General features: G+C 38.8%; 1 protein-coding gene across 2 annotated transcripts in view; it reads left to right on the top strand.

The window, feature by feature from the left end:
* CMC2 (C-X9-C motif containing 2) overlaps positions 1-16397 on the top strand; it is a 41545-nt gene that overhangs the window by 24639 nt on the left and 509 nt on the right. For both annotated transcript variants that reach the window (XM_007059259.4, XM_007059258.3), the window contains one exon: positions 8532-8603. In XM_007059259.4, the coding sequence (XP_007059321.1) occupies positions 8532-8603 (72 nt within the window). The remainder of the gene's footprint in view (positions 1-8531; positions 8604-16397) is intronic.

The raw sequence follows: 16397 nt of genomic DNA, 5'->3' as shown, positions 1-16397 counted from the left end.
AGAAGATACGTAAAGGTTTGATTGAGAGCCATCTCATCTTATCATGACAATGCATTTCTTTTGAATGTATCTTGAAGTTTGATAATTAATTGTAAGAGAGACCAAGACCAAAGTTTTAAACTGGTGTAACAGTCAAATTCCATGCCAATCTATGGCTAAAGAATATATCCTACTTTTCTATTGCACGTCTTCCTCAGCAATATCCATTAATTTGATGGTACATGCTTGGTCCGATAAGCTGTTTAACTCCATAATATGAAGCCAGGATTTCAGATTTACCTCAATCGTTCTCTGAATCTATAAAAATAAGTTGACTTCAAAATCTTTATACCTGATGACTAAATCTGATGTCTTCCTAGTTACCTCATCTGTTCTCATCAATTTCATGTCCAGTCGGAGACATTCTAAACTCTCCTCTAACTTTCCATAAAGGGTTGGCTCCACGTGAAATAATATACTTTCAGGGGAGTTTCTTCACATTATCTTCAGGTCTGTCATCCTGTCACTCTTGCTATTTTTGTAACTTTCCCTTGCTGTTCTGTCTCTCAGCTGGGCTTGCAGATGGCATACTTATAGATCTTAAGAGTAGGATTTATTACTGTTTGTCCAAATGAAGTCCCTGGCAGGATGCTGCACCTGAAGAGAAATATCTCAAGCGCACATATACAGCAGGCATAGTCTCACTTCTGAGAGTTGAGGTGTTGCCTCTCTCACACCATTTGTGCAACCGTTTGATCTCTTTTTGTATTTGCAGCGAGAAGCATGTCACTTCCTTCTGATTATGCTGCAGATGGATAACAAACTTGGCTTTAATTTGGTAGAATACATACACACTTACATCCAGCTCTTTCTTGCAGCTGTAATGGAACCCTTCCTTTTCTTTGAATAAACAGTTAGTCATTTATGACTAACTCCTTTTCATATTACAGTGAAGCTGAAATGTTACACGTTTAGAAGTTAATGAGATATGTTCTTTGATCAGTCTTATTTGACAAATAAATTTGATTGCTAGTGGAAAAGAGGGGAAAGAATAAGTCTGCTTTTTTAGCTTGCTCTCACTCCTAAGTTTCCAGAGCATATAGCATACCTATAGTATAAAATAATACTTGGGAGTACAATAACATCTTTCAAACTGAAGTGAGGTGCACATTACCTGAAAAATATCAGGGGGTAGCCGTGTTAGACTGTATCCACAAAAACAACAAGGAGTCCGGTGGCACCTTAAAGATTAACAGATTTATCTGAGCATAAGCTTTCGTGGGTAAAAGCCCCACTTCTTCAGATGCATGGAGTGAAAATTACAGATGCAGACATAAATATACTGACACATGAAGAGAAGGGAGTTACCTCACAAGTGGAGAGCCAGTGTTGACAGGGCCAATTCGATCAGGGTAGATGTAGATCACTCCCAATAATAGATGAGGAGGTGTCAGTTCCAGGAGAGGCAAAGCTGCTTCTGTAATGAACCAGCCACTCCCAGTCCCTATTCAAGCCCAAATTAATGGTGTTAAATTTGCAAATGAATTTTCGTTCTGTTGTTTCTCTTTGAAGTCTGTTTCTGAAGTTTTTTTGTTCAAGTATAGCTACTTTCAAATCTCTTATAGAACGTCCAGGAAGATTGAAGTGTTCTCCCACTGGCTTTTGTATGTTACCATTCCTGATGTCCGATTTGTGTCCATTTATTCTTTTACGTAGGGACTGTCCGGTTTGGCCAATGTACATGGCAGAGGGGCATTGCTGACACATGATAGCGTATATAACATTAGTAGACGTGCAGGTGAATGAGCTTCTGATGGTGTGGCTGATGTGGTTGGGTTCTCTGATGGTGTTGCTAGCGTAGATATGGGGACAGAGCAGGCAACGAGGTTTGCCTCAGGGATTGGTTCCTGGGTTAGTGTTTCTATGGTGTGGTGTGTAGTTGCTGGTGAGTATTTGCTTCAGGTTGGGGGACTGTCTGTAAGCGAGGACAGGCCTGTCTCCCAAGATCTGGGAGAGTGGGGAATCGTTTTCCAGGATAGGTTGTAGATTGTTGATAATGTGCTGGAGAGGTTTTAGCTGGGGGCTGTACGTGATGCCAGTGGTGTTCTGTTATTTTCCTTGTGGGGCCTGTCCTGTAGTAGGTGATTTCTGGGCACCCGTCTCGTTCTGTCAATCTGTTTCCTCACTTCCCCAGGTGGGTATTGTAGTTTTAAGAATGCTTGATAAAGATCTTGGCCCTGTCAACACTAGTTCTCCACTTGTGAGGTAACTCCCTTCTCTTCATGTGTCAGTATATTTGTCTGCATCTGTAATTTTCACTCCATGCATCTGAAGAAGTGGGATTTTTATCCACGAAAGCTTATGCTCAAATAAATCTGTTAGTCTTTAAGGTGCCACCGGACTCCTTGTTATTACCTGAAAAGGTTCACTTGTGAAACAAGAATAATTTAGGAAAGCAATCTTAAAGAGAAATTGTGAAGATTCATATGAAACATTTTTCTTATCCTAACTTCATGTTACTCATTTCCCCCCCCTTTTTATTTGCAATATCCGGAAGCAGACAGAGTACAATTTCCTATCAATGTCTTGCTCTCCATTAATAATTCATACTAGATCTATGGAAACATGTACTAAAGGAGATGAATCTGAAAGAGCATGAAGTTTGTTGTGGAGAGAACATGTCCAGACATCTTGTGGCATGCAGTTTCTTCTTCACTGGTTTCACTTTTTCTGGTCATTTTTTCATTGTGCTCCCCCACAGAGGACTGATAATAGTCATCCTCTAGTCTTTTTCTGGCTTTATTTATTTTTCCCATTGAAATAATATTTTTTGCTAAAATGGCTTTCTTTCTTTCTTTAATATATTTGTTGGTTTATCCCTTTCTTTCTAAATGTTAACCCCCAGATTACTCTGCCTTTGTCTAGATAGGCACTAGATTCAGCTACTGCAGCCTTCACATACTGCTGTCACACTTTGTGTTCTGCCAGTGTTGCCAGCTTTGGGGCCCATTTTGTCCACTTCTCTCACACAGCTGTCTCCATGCTTTCTTGCTGCTCTTCTACACACATTTTTACTCCTGGTAGAATTCTGCGCCACTGTAGAATGCAGAATGTTGCAGAATTCCCTGTTTTTCCTGCAGAATTTCTGGCCACCACTAGGGGCTGCAGGACTCTGCAGAATGCAGCTTGCAGAGAGTGGAGCACCCAGCATGGCGGGGCTGAGGGCTGTATGCTCTTTGGTCCTCATTCTCCGGGGATGGGAGAGGGCTTGGGAGACCCAACCAGCACTGGCAAAGGGTGAGGAAGGGCAAGGCAGCACCACACCATGTCCCCTGGAGAGATCCTAAAGGCTCTGGGAGTGCTGGTGCCTGGGCTGGGGGCTGCCCCATGGCTGGGCTCTGTGGGGAGGGGAGGCTGGTGTCTGGGGACTGTCCCACAGCTGGGCTCTGTGGGGAAGGGGAAAGGGGTTGGTTTCTGCGCCGGAGGGTGCCCTGTGGCTCTGCTCTGGGGGAAGGGGGTGTGGGTGACTGGGCCAGGGGGTCTCGGGGAATGGGAATGCAGGTGTCTGGGCTCTGGGGACCCCACACTGCCCTCTGCAGTACCCACAACTGGAACTGAGTTGTTGTAGGGGTTTCTTTAACTCTCTACTCCTGGGGGAATCTTTTTTGCTGTTGTCTGTATTGTTGACATACTTGTTGACAGGTATTTTGAAATAAATTACCAAAATAATTGAAACTGGAATGATTATATTGTGTTGTTTTGACAAAATATGTAGAATTTTGCACAATTTAAATTTTTTTGGCGTAGAATTCCCCCAGGAGTAACAAATAGAATGAACTTCACAAGCCAGTCCATAAGGCTGTTACCATTTTTCCTCCAAAATCCCTCCTGAAGACTCAGTCCTTGTATGATGCCTACAAGAAATAAAATAAGTCCCATATCTTAGTTATATGTTTAAAAATAGCTTTGTTATTCCTTCATGCTATACACTAGCCTTCTTTGAGTAAGCACATAATCTTATTGATGTTACCTCTGTTCTTCTTTCTATGCCTTGTAACTCCCCTTGTTGCATTGTGTCTGAAATTAGTAAGCACCTCCAGGCAGGGATCATGCAATCTTTATCTGTGTTGTGAGGCACCTAGCATGCACTTGCATGCTATAATTAAATAAGGCTGAGATATAAACTGCAACTGCTACATTCTGAGATTACCTTTAATACAGTAACTCCTCGCTTAACGTTGTAGTTATGTTCCTGAAAAATGCTACTTTAAGCGAAACGATGTTAAGCAAATCCAATTTCCCCATAAGAATGAATGTAAATGGGGGGGTTAGGTTCCAGGGAAATTTTTTTCACCAGACAAAACACACACACACACACACACACTATAAGTTTTAAGCAAACCATTTAATACTGTACACAGCAATGATCGTGAAGCTTGGTTGAGGTGATGGAGTCAGAGGGTGGGATATTTCCCAGGGAATGCTTTACTGCTAAATGATGAACTAGCACTCAGCTGAGCCTTCAAGGGTTAACACGTTGTTAATGTAGCCTCACACTCTACAAGGCAGGAGGAATGGAGGGAGGGGAGACAGCATGGCAGAGAGAGACAGAGATACACACAATGTGTGAGAGACGCGCATTGCCCCTTTAAGTATGCTGACACCATTCTAAGTACACTGCCTTTTTAAGTAGATCAGCAAGTTGAGACAGCAGCTGCTGCCAGCAAGCTCCCTCCCTCCTGAGCTCTGTCGTGTTTCTCCCGCCCCCTTCCCTCCCAGCTCTGTGGAGATGAGGTACAGGAATGGGGTGGGGACAGCCTGACATCAGCACCCCTCTTCCCCCAACCCCTTGCACAGCAAACAGGAGGCTCCCAGGAGCAGCTCCAAGGTAGAGGGCAGGAGCAGCTCACAGCAGTGCGGGGGTGGGACAACTGATAGCTGAACTGCCCGGCAATTGATAGCCTGCTGGGAAGCTGCCGCACAGGGAACTTAGGAGAGTGGGGGGCTGCCGGTCCACCCTGGTTCCAAGCCCCCACCAGCTAGCTCTAACGGGCTGCTCTTTCTGCAAGCAGTGGATAAAGCAGGCGGCTGCCAAACAACGTTATAAGGGAGCATTGCGCAACTTTAAATGAGCATGTTCTCTAATAGATCAGCCACGAAACAGTGTTAACCAGGATGACTTTAAGTGAGGAGGTACTGTATTAATGTGTTTCAATCAAAAGTATGTACAGACATACAAAAATATGAATCTGTGCTGAAGTTTTGTAATATGTTTTGTACCATGTCAAAAAATCTACAGTGGTTAATAGTTGAACAGTATTTGTTTTTTGTTTTTTTCAAAGCCTTTTTTTGTTTCACACTTAAAATGTGCTAACTGCAAAATAGATGCTTGGATTTCTAAATGGGCAGGTATGGTTGTACAGAAGTTGTAAAACATTAGGGCTGAAACTTTGACAATCAGCATGGAAATATTTCTGTGCTACTTCACTAGAAATAATTTAGCTCTTTCCCATACTGGAAAAAATGGTTGCTAACACTAAAAGACTAGCCAGAGGAGTGTAATATTTACTTTAAAAAATGAATTTTGAATTCTTCTAATTCAGGAAGACAAAAGCCTCTGGGAGATAATTAGTGTCCATGTATGTACATATATACAGTAAGCACACATTTGCACTTGGATGATGCACTGTATCTAAATATAAATGTAAATTTGTAACATTTTTGTACTTGTAAAATATTGTCTATTTTTGACCTACTGTAAACAACTATCTGGTACTATAATAGTGCACTACCATGCTAAAACAAATTTACATCCCTGAGAAGGCTTAATTTATGTGCTAAATATTGGCTCTTTTATACTGTGTGATGAGTTGCTTGCTGTTGTGGTATTTTATACTGGTGAGGTAAACTGTAGTGTCCAGTTCTAAACATAAAGGGGTCGAGTTAAGGGTAACAATTGCAGTCATGATCTATGAATTTTCTTACCATTTGTGTGTGGAGGTGTTCACTTGTGATAGTCAGACACAAACAGGATATCATTTCCTCCCCATTCATATTTTACTTAAACAATTTGCAGGGCGGACGGATTCAGGGAGGGTTGGCTATTGGTATGTTCATGTGATTCACAAGAAAGAGAACTCCTTTTGCTAAAGGGATTATGTCATGGATATATGGGGTGGAGGGTATTGTAACATAACACACTTATGTGGAATATTTCCAAAGTCCTTCCCTCCCCCTAAATAAGGCTCTGTGGAAATGTTATCATTCCAAATTTATTGAATTAATTCTGTCTGTCAACTAAATTTCTTAGTTGGAAACCGTGTGAACCAAATGTTTATATGAAAGGAAGAGACTTTAGGTGACAGTGTGAGTGAACTACAGCATCTTAAATGCTCTGCAGAATATTCATGTTGAATAATAGCTTGCAGCAGTGCACCTTGGGAAGAATGGCGTAAGCCTGGTATGAGAGCTCACATAAAAATCAAAGTGCGAATATAGGGTATATTCTGTTACGAATTAAACAAAGTCTGTACTAGTTAAAAATGAAAACGTTCTTTTTAAACATGATTTGCTTGTAGTAGAGTACAAATTGGGGAGAGTGAGGGCTTATCACATGCAATTGCTGCATGTGGTGTCATCTGATGTCCTCCTATTAAGTACAGAGGTATAAACTAATTAACTATAGCACTGCTACAGTGAAGTGTCTGTCAGCACCTTCATTACCCCCTCCTATTCCCAGGCGTCTGTAACTCTGAAATTTGTAACTCTGGCTGAAATTTCACACACACATTAATGGTATCCCAGCCCACATATGTATAAATCATATGTTTGCTTATAAATCACAAGAATGCAAATAAAAGTATTTGGTACAATTTAAATGAGAAGCAAGTGTCTGGTTTCTATTTTAAATAGCCTAGAGTCCAACAGTCAAAATTTTTTCTTCATAGAAGCTGATTTTTGTAAAACTAATTACTAACGTGATTTATACTAACATTTAACATGGTCTCTATATACCACTCACATACAGGCTAATATATGCATACTAAACTTTAGCAGAGATGTATTGCTCTTCATTAAAATACCATAGACTTCGCCATACTTTTTCAGTTTCTGTGCTCCTTATAGCACCTCCATATTGAATGGCATGGGTAAGGAAGCTGGGGTAAAAAGGGAGTTACAGGAAAGACCAGTCTTTTTTTTTTTTTTTTTTTTTTTTTTTTTTTTTTTTTTTTTAGAGCCATCCCTGTGTACCAAACCCTCTCTGTACTCTTTCCTGCTTCACATTCTATTTTGCTACTGATGTGTTCTGCACACGGTGGACCAAGCAGACTCAGTCCAGCCTATAGCTGCAAGAATTTTTGAATCTGAATTTTTGTAGGTTTTTGCGTAATTTGGATGTCTTATATAGCATTCTACTGCCAAACCACTTGGTACTGTCATCTTGATTATCATTCTGTGAAAATGACACTTTTAGGAGGTGTGGGCATATTTTTGGACAATGCTCTTTGGCTGATGTGACATTGCTTCAAAAAGTGTTGTCTTTTAGGTGCCTTACTTTCATGGCAGACACTTGACTTACTTGGGGAAGATAGCTATAGACAGCCAATCAGAACAATGGCCATAGTTTCCCCATTAGTATCTTTGAAATGAGATAAGATTTAAATATATATGAAGCCTCAGAAATTGCCGTGATTTGACTCCTAACCAGAGAGAATGCAGTCTCAAGTCATGGGCGTGGTGAAATGGGAAATTAGGGCGGATCTGAATGGTAGGTTGGAGGGGCTTACCTTCTCTTCTCTTTTGGGTTATGGCCACTTCTGTAGTACCAGTCTCCCTCTGTATAGCAGCTGCAGATATTTTGGACAAGCAGCACGCTCTTATGTGGCCAGGATGGTATGCAGTTTAATCTGAAACTGTAGTTCTGGATTTACACTTCTTAGAGCTATGAAGGAGAAGCACTGTACACTGTGCCTTACCCTGGGGATTGAGCACATCCCCTCCACAATGGTTGCAACCGACTCTAGTCAGAAGAATCTGTTCCAGAGACTTTTACACACACGAGCAGTTCCACTGAAATTAGCTATACTTTTTGGTGAGTAAAGATTACAGAATTGGCCTTCAAGTTAATAAGTACATGCTTTAAATATGTTGCCAATGAGCCATGCGTCTGCCTTCAATTTGTATATCTTATTTAAGAGTCTGATCCTGAAATGTGTTGAGTGCCTCCTAACACATGTTGAACAACTCCCAGTAAAGTAAATAGAAGGGTAAGCACCACCAAAGTTTGGGCCCTAACCGAGTAACAACACTTCCAAAGAAGTAGCTCTGATTTTTAGATAGAGTAAATTCTCTTGAAACTCAGCACACCTTAAAAAAAAAAAAAAAAATCAAATCCATTACAAAACGACTTTTCTACAAGAGAGGAAGTGAAAGGAAGAATAGAACACAATATAAGCTACAAATAAATTTCTAAGAAGCTGTAATGCTTTTCAAGCAGAAACTTTGAATTATATAACATGGCAAATTGTGTTTTCTCTCCCATAAATACTTAGCACAACTTTTTGAGATTTTTTGGCCACTGCAATGACCTTGACCGTGAGATGCGGAAATGCTTAAAGAAGGAGGTAAGGTACTAACTTAAAGTGTAACTGAAATACTTAAAGTTTTCAAAGGTTATATTAAAGTGGATAGCAACAGTGCAGTTGTGTCCTTTTTATCTAGTACACAATTTGTTGTGACAAAGGTCTGTGCATGGAAAATAGTATGTGCAAAGTGAGAGACCAGGCTATGACCCATCTGTGCAAGGATACCGAATCAAAGTCCTCTGTCAGGAGTCTTATTTCTGTAATCAGTAGTAGGCTCCAATCCTGAAAATGGATCCCTGTGGACAGACCTCTGAACTCGCGCAGAATGCTGCTGAAGCCAACAGAGTGCCATAAGGGCATAGATGTCCACCTTTGTGGATCCAGTTGCAGGATAGTGGCCTAACTTGGATACTTTTTCAGTTAAATGTAGACTCTGATATTATATAAAGCACTGGTTAAAATCACCAGTAAGTAAAGTTTAGAATATTATTCATTCTTCCATAAAATTGAATCAGCAATTATCTGTTTGCTATCTTGCTACCCTTACTTTGGGTTAGCAGCACTGTTAAATAGCCTAGAAGTACATTATGTACTTTTTGGTTCACAAATAATTATAGTATTTTTTTCCATTCCGTATATCACCCAGAAAGGTCTCTTTCATTAACACTCTTGTTTGGCAGTTGCACTGTTGCTTGCTTTGTAAGTGTTTTTAAGCTTGACAGTACGTTGGTCGCTCTTCAGCAGAAATGTTAATGCAGCTCTCGTGCACATGAAAACAGAAGTCATTGTGACGACATGTTCAAAAGAAATAGTGCCTCTTCCACTCCAATGTTGTTTTTTTTCTTTTTTTTTAAACCAAAGGCAGGAGCCTTTTCTAGAGATCCAAAAGTAGGTAGATATATAATACCTTTCCCGCCCCCCACGCATCTCTAACAAAATAAAATGCTTCCAAACAGAAACTGATTAACAATTCACAGATTGTTCCTGCTTAAAAAAAAATAAAAATAAAGCCAATTTCCTTGGGATTTGCTTTTCATAGGATACCTATTGTGCATTATACAACATGAAACAGTAACGACCAAGTTCTGTCTGTCGAGCACGACTTAACATGAGTTATTAGCTTCAGGGAACTATTCAGTGAGTCGCAGAATTGGGCCTTAAGTGATTCCTATAGGTATAACATTCCTGCTCAGGACTCTGCTCATTACAATACTGTACTGCAGATAAAAGAAAAATGAAAAAGTTTAGTTAATAATCACAGTGGAGCACCAACTCTCCGGTAGTCAGGGTTGAGAAGCCTTTTCTGTTTAAAGGATGAATCTAAGTGCTCCAAAACCTGCATGGTTACTCAGCTAGCTTTGAAACTTGGCATACCTCATGGAGATGCAGGGTAGGCTTGTGATTCAAATTTGGGGTCATTTTTTTGTTTAGATTAATTTAGTCTTTGTCTGGTTCCCTTGCATCTGTTTATAACATTCATTATTGAAAGCTACTTGACTTACTTTCTATTAACATTTGTTGTTATAAGTTATTGTAACATTTATGAACTTTCATATACTCTTTACACTTGAGTTTACAATTAGGGTAAATTTGTAGGCCCAGTTATCACAACAGGATCCACTCTGATCTTTACACTTGTAACGTTATGCCTGGATGAGAGAACTGGTATATTCAGAATTTGTGTGTGTCAAATGATAGAATGCAGAATTGTGCAAACACGGAGTTGTATGTGCTAAGTTAGTGGCCATGTTCTGAAAATGTGGCTTTGAAAAGCCAAATGCTGAACAGCCAGAATAGCTTGCCCTACATTATCAATCTGTGAGAATGCCACTTCATCTGCTTGAACTCTAATGGCATGCTTTAGAAAACCTTCTCAAACTATAATACAAACTCAGTGAAATAAAACTGAAAAATAAGAATAGATATTGTCATGGGCCTAGAGTGGGTCGCAGCTAAGAATGCCAAACTCAGGACAAGCTGTCAGAAAACAGGACAGACACACCCAAACTGGTGGTATATTCTACAGTTAGATTTTACCAAGCCAGTAACAAAAGTGTACCCCTGGATCACTATATTAGTTTTACCACGGAGTCACATACAGCCTCCTTAGCATTCCAGCCCCTTATCGTCATCCAGACAACCTGGACTGTATGATGTAAGGTTATTAAACCCAAAAAACACCACACATTAGGTTCTTCTAGTCCCAAAAGACCAGTCACTCACCCCAAGTCGCTGGATACTTTAGGATCTCACCAGAAACAGCTGTTAGCCACTCCTTAGCAAACTAACCAAAGATTTCTTTTCTTAATCAGTTGAGTTATTAAAGAGATTAAAGCATAGATATAGAGTGGTTTAGAATCCTTTTCATAAGTCCTTAGGGCTTCCCAAAAATCAATTCCAGGAATCTCTGTCCATATGCTTAGAACTCTCCCTGCCAGAGTTCAAGCAATCCAGAAATGAATCAGAGATAGCAGGATTGTTCCAATGGTCCAGTATTTGTAGTTGAAAGTAGCTCAGTGAGGGTTACTGCCACAGCATGGGTTTTTCTCTGACAAAGAATAGGTAATGCAGACAGTTTGTGAGTCTCCATTGTTAAACCAACAACCTTTGATTTGAAGTTAACGACCTACTTCTCATGCATACACAAATAGTTCAGTTATACCGATTTACATTAGGCAATTGCTGGCCATTCATTAAAACATGGACAGATAAGTGAGGACAATACAAGAAATAGTCAATAGTTCCATGCAGTGTATATTCGTCTTTGATCTTAAGGCTAATTGAATATAGGATATAGACAGATGTAAACATTCAAACAACGTTTTCCTTGATTTTTTTATCAACATCGGTGAATGGGCTTATGTCTCCCAGCCAATTTAACATCCCTTTGATACCCACATACAATTGAATTGGCCGGATTAAAGGTATGTCAAGAGGCATTGCAATGTAAAGGTTACACACAGGTCAACTGAGGTCTATAATTTATCAATCTTCCAGTACAATTCTAATTTTTAGTTCCATTGAAAGAAAAAAGGCTGTGAAGTATCTGCTCCCTTAAATTATGGCTACAGTGATATAATAGTGTAACTGTAGCACCCTGAAAGGGTCAAAGGCTTGCTGGTGTAATCAGTTAGCAATTTCAAAATATCTTATTTGAAACGACTATTGTGAATATACATGGGGGGAAAAAACAAAAAAAAAGCCCATTTGTGAATGAGTATGTACTTTAGAACCAGCAGAATCTAAGTACTATACCAGAGAATAGTATTTTTTTTTCTTGTCTTATCAACATGAATCATAAGCATATAGTAACAGGAACAATGTACTTTAAGAACAAAGCTTCTCTTCTCAAGCAAAAATACAAATAACATAAAATGATGGGAAGCTCAATATAAACCATATGCTATAAAGATGTATGTACTTGAGGTGAGGGAATAGTATTTGCCATAGTTTTCTTTAGTATTGGAGAGGGGTTGGAGTTTTGTTGATTTCAAATGAGGTCCGGGTCCATGATTTCCTCGGTGGTAGCCAGGTGTAAAAAGCAATGTTCTGTCATAAAGTAGGCCCATTTTTCTATTTTCAAAATCTTTCAAATTTACTCAAACATTGTTGGCTTTTTAAAATGTAACTCTTCTGGTACTAGTCTTAGTTCATTTAGGAAGCTGTGTTAGTCCCTTGACGTTTGTGAGTGGAGTATACATCTTACACAAGGAGAAATCATGTATGAAGTGATTTGAAACTGTTCAAATATCACTTGCATGTAATATTATCTAAGTCAGTGTGATGTTTTGTGTTGTTATAAATGCACTTCACTTTAATCAAAATCTTATATTGGGGCAAACCAAAATGCTTTTGTTGTTAAGACCTTTTGCTGCAGTACTAGTTGTGGAGGCAAATTCTGGGAGGATCCTTCTTCCTAAGGACTGCATCCAAAAAAAATTATATATATTTTTTATTGGCCCTTGACACCCAGTGTGTGTTTATATTGGAAAAGAAATTTGTTTAAATATCACACTTGTGCTTTCCTTTAGGTGAAGAGTAGCTGTTGCCTCTGATATGAAATCTATAGCAAATATGTCATCAATGTCTTTTTTTTAAAGATATCCGATTTAATATTGAGAGGAGAACTAATGTCTCATGCCACGCAGGAGCTGTGAGGTGTACAGAGTTCCTTAGATAGGGCCTTTAGACGAGAGCTTTGCACATAGTTTATTTTCACAAACAAAAATATTCAGTAACTGCAGACTTGAATAACTTGTATAGTGGCTTTTAGCTGCACTGATTTTCACTGTTGTCTGAGGGCTTGTCTACATTTAAAACACTACAGCGGCACAGCTGTGGTGTTGTAGCACATCAATGCAGACACTTCCTATGCCAACAGGAAGGATTCTCCCGTCGGCGTAGGACATCCACCTCCCCAAGAGCAGTAGCTAGGTCAGTTGGAAAAATTCCTCTATTGACCTAGTGCTGTCTACACAGGGACTTAGATCAGCTTAACTACACAGCTCGAGAAGGTGCGGATTATTCACAGCCCTGACCAATGTTGCACTACACTAGACAATTAGGTAGACCAGGGCTGAGTTTAAGAAATATAAAAAACATTTTACTTTAAGCACTTTCTAATTAGGTATTGGTAGTCAGGAACCCCCTGTGGATATGCTTTTAAAATGTATAACACAAAACTGGCAATACTTAGACTTACAGCTGTATGGAAACTCCTGTAGCAGTAAACAATTTGTTACTCTTTGAAAGTTAGAAAAGCTTTGCAGATACAGGCAATTGCTTAACAGAGACTGCATTTTTCAAAATTTAACATGAAAATAAAAATAGTTTGGGCCCAATTGTAGAAAACAGTGATGGAAAAGACCTAAGTCAAGTTGTCCAGACTCCTATTAATGCTGAAGATTGTCCCCAAAAGTATATTTGTCAGTACATTGTCTAATCTAGTATGAAATCCCTCAAGTGAAAGGGTTTTCATCGCTTCTTTGGCAGACTATTGCACAGTTGAGTCTTTCTCTATTGAGACCTTTGAGGACCTGTTAAGAAAGTGTGGGCTGAATAAGGGAAAGTTTCCTTTTTTCACTTTCTTTCTACTATGCTCCTTTAGTCATCCTAATCAATTTCCCCCTTTTTGGTGTTCATACTTTTCAGATATTCAGAGAACTATCACTTTTACGTGGTTTTGTAATTGTGCTAAATGATGCTGTTTTGATTTGTGAAGAAATTATATCTAATGCCTTGCCACTGCTGTCCCAACCCCCCAATCTTTTGATGATGATGATCTTTCCTGAAATGTATCAAATCTTTGTGCGCTGGGGTACCCAGAAATGTACACAGTGTTCTAGGTGTGGTCTTACTTGTGCCATATCATCAGACATGTCTGGGATTTATTTAAATGTGAATGAATGTTCTGAAATAAAATGAAATTTGAATTACGTGTAGGCTACAAGTTCCTACCTGAGCTTACTGAGCTCTTGCCAGTTCTGATGTTAGTTACCAAGACTATCTGTTGTGGTCATCCAAGACACTGAAGATGACCAAATCTCTTGTGCATTTGTTCCAGACTTCATGAACTTCATGGGGTTATTCCAATTTGATTTTTTGGAATGGGACATTGTCAGGCATCTGGTCATGATCATTGGATCCTTTAAGCTGAAAACAAGGCTTTAGATGTCATTGCGGGGAGGTTCTGTTAATATAGCGTGTTCTAGCAGGCTGGCTCCTGTTAATGTCCAAAATGCTGTGAGGGAATGTGTTGCTCAGCCATTGGGCTGCTAAAGGAACATTATAACTAGGCTAGGTGGAATTAGATTGTTTTTAATAATTTTGGAAGATCATAACAATGTTTATTTTTAAGCATTTTTTTTATTCGACTTAAATTTTCACAGTTGCAGGAAATTGAGGTAGGGGTCAGACAGTAATTATTTAATGACAATATAGTTTGAGATTCAAAAAGTTAAAGCATTATAACAAAACACAAATTGTCATCATCACATGTCCAGATATAAAAAGTAAATATTTTAAAATCAGACTAAGTGCTCCAACAGTATTTTTGTTACTTTGCCTATCTCTAAATTTCAGTTATCAGTGAAAATAATTTTTTTCATCAACCTGTTTGTGTGGTGAAATGGATGTTTCCCGACAGTTACCAATAAAAATCTAATCTTTCCAAGCCTAATTTATAACCATCATCTGTCTGACAAAATATACCAGTAGGAGCATAAAGCTCTCTTATCTTTTTGGTTTAGAAATGCAGATATGTGTGGATCACAGATACTTAAGTTACAAAGAGGACAACTTCATGTAGATGCAGAAAGTAGAGGAGCCATCCTGGACATCTTAGCATTAGGGAGGAATTTTCTAGAGCAGTGCCATGGCATGTTGCTTACATTCTACACAGGTGCACCTCTTTAAGTATCTTCATGATCCAAAGATAGCTGTATTTCTCATCCATGAGTTGGCTTGGTAGATAAGTTTTCCCCATAAGCATGTATGCTGTACTCTTACTAGAATTGTTGTTCAGTTTTTGTACTCATTTCAGACCGAGAAAAATGTTCTTTTTTTATGAAACAGACCCTTTGTTAATTTTAAAGTAAATGAGTCAATAAAAACATGAAATAATGAAAATAATTTTGTCAATGCAAACGTAATTTGTAGGGCTGTCGATTAATCACAGTTAACTCACACAATTAACTAAAAAAAATTAATCGCGATTAAAAATAATCACAGTTAATCACAGTTTTAACAGCACTCTTAAACAATAGAATACCAATTGAAATTTATTAAATATTTTGGATGTTTTTCTACATTTTCATTTATATTGTATTCTGTGTTGTAATTGAAATAAGTGTATTTTTTATTACAAATATTTGCACTGTAAACTGATAAAAGCAATAGGATTTTATAGCAGCACATGGTGTTCATTTTAAGAACACTCCCTGCAGATTTGACAAAACACAAAGAAGGTGCCAATGTGAGATTTCTAAAGATAGCTACAGAACTCGACTCAAGGTTTAAGAATCTGAAGTGCCTTCCAAAATCTGAGAGGGATGAGGTGTGGAGCATGCTTTCAGAAGTTTTAGAAGAGCAACACTCAAATGTGGAAACTACAGATCCCAAACCACCGAAAAAGAAAATCAACCTTCTGCTGGTGGCATCTGATTCAGATAATGAAATGAACATGCGGCGGACTGCACTGCTTTGGATTGTTATCGAGCAGAACCCGTCATCAGCATGGACACATGTCTCCTGGAATGGTGGTTGAAGCATGAAGGGACATACGAATCTTTACCACATCTGGCATGTAAATATCTTGCGACGCTGGCTGTAACCGTGCCATGCGAATGCCTGTTCTCACTTTCAGGTGACATTGTAAACAAGAAGCGGGCAGCATTATCTGCTGCAACTTGTTTGAGTGATTGGCTGAACAAGAAGTTGGACTGAGTGGACTTGCAGGATCTAAAATTTTACATTGTTTTATTTTTGAATGCGGTTTTTAGTACATAATTCTACATTTGTTCAACTTTCATGATATAGAGATTGCACTACAGTACTTGTATTCGGTGAATTGAAAAATACTATTTTTTTTACAGTGCAAATACTTGTAATCAAGAATAAATACAAAGTGAGCACTGTACACTTTGTATTCTGTGTTGTAATTGAAATCAATATATTTGAAAATGTAGAAAACATCCAAAAATATTTAAATAAATGGTATTCTATTGTTGTTTAACTGTGCAATTAATCGCTCAATTAATTTTTTTAATAGCTTGACAGCCCTAAGAATTTGTCAAGCAAAAACATTTGTTTTCTTGCAAGTGATAAACTTGCACT

The sequence above is a fragment of the Chelonia mydas genome, chromosome 12, assembly GCF_015237465.2.
Source record: "Chelonia mydas isolate rCheMyd1 chromosome 12, rCheMyd1.pri.v2, whole genome shotgun sequence".
Lineage (NCBI taxonomy): Eukaryota > Metazoa > Chordata > Testudines > Cheloniidae > Chelonia > Chelonia mydas.
Note: the sequence above shows the minus strand (reverse complement) of the source record. Positions and strands in the feature narration are given on the sequence as shown.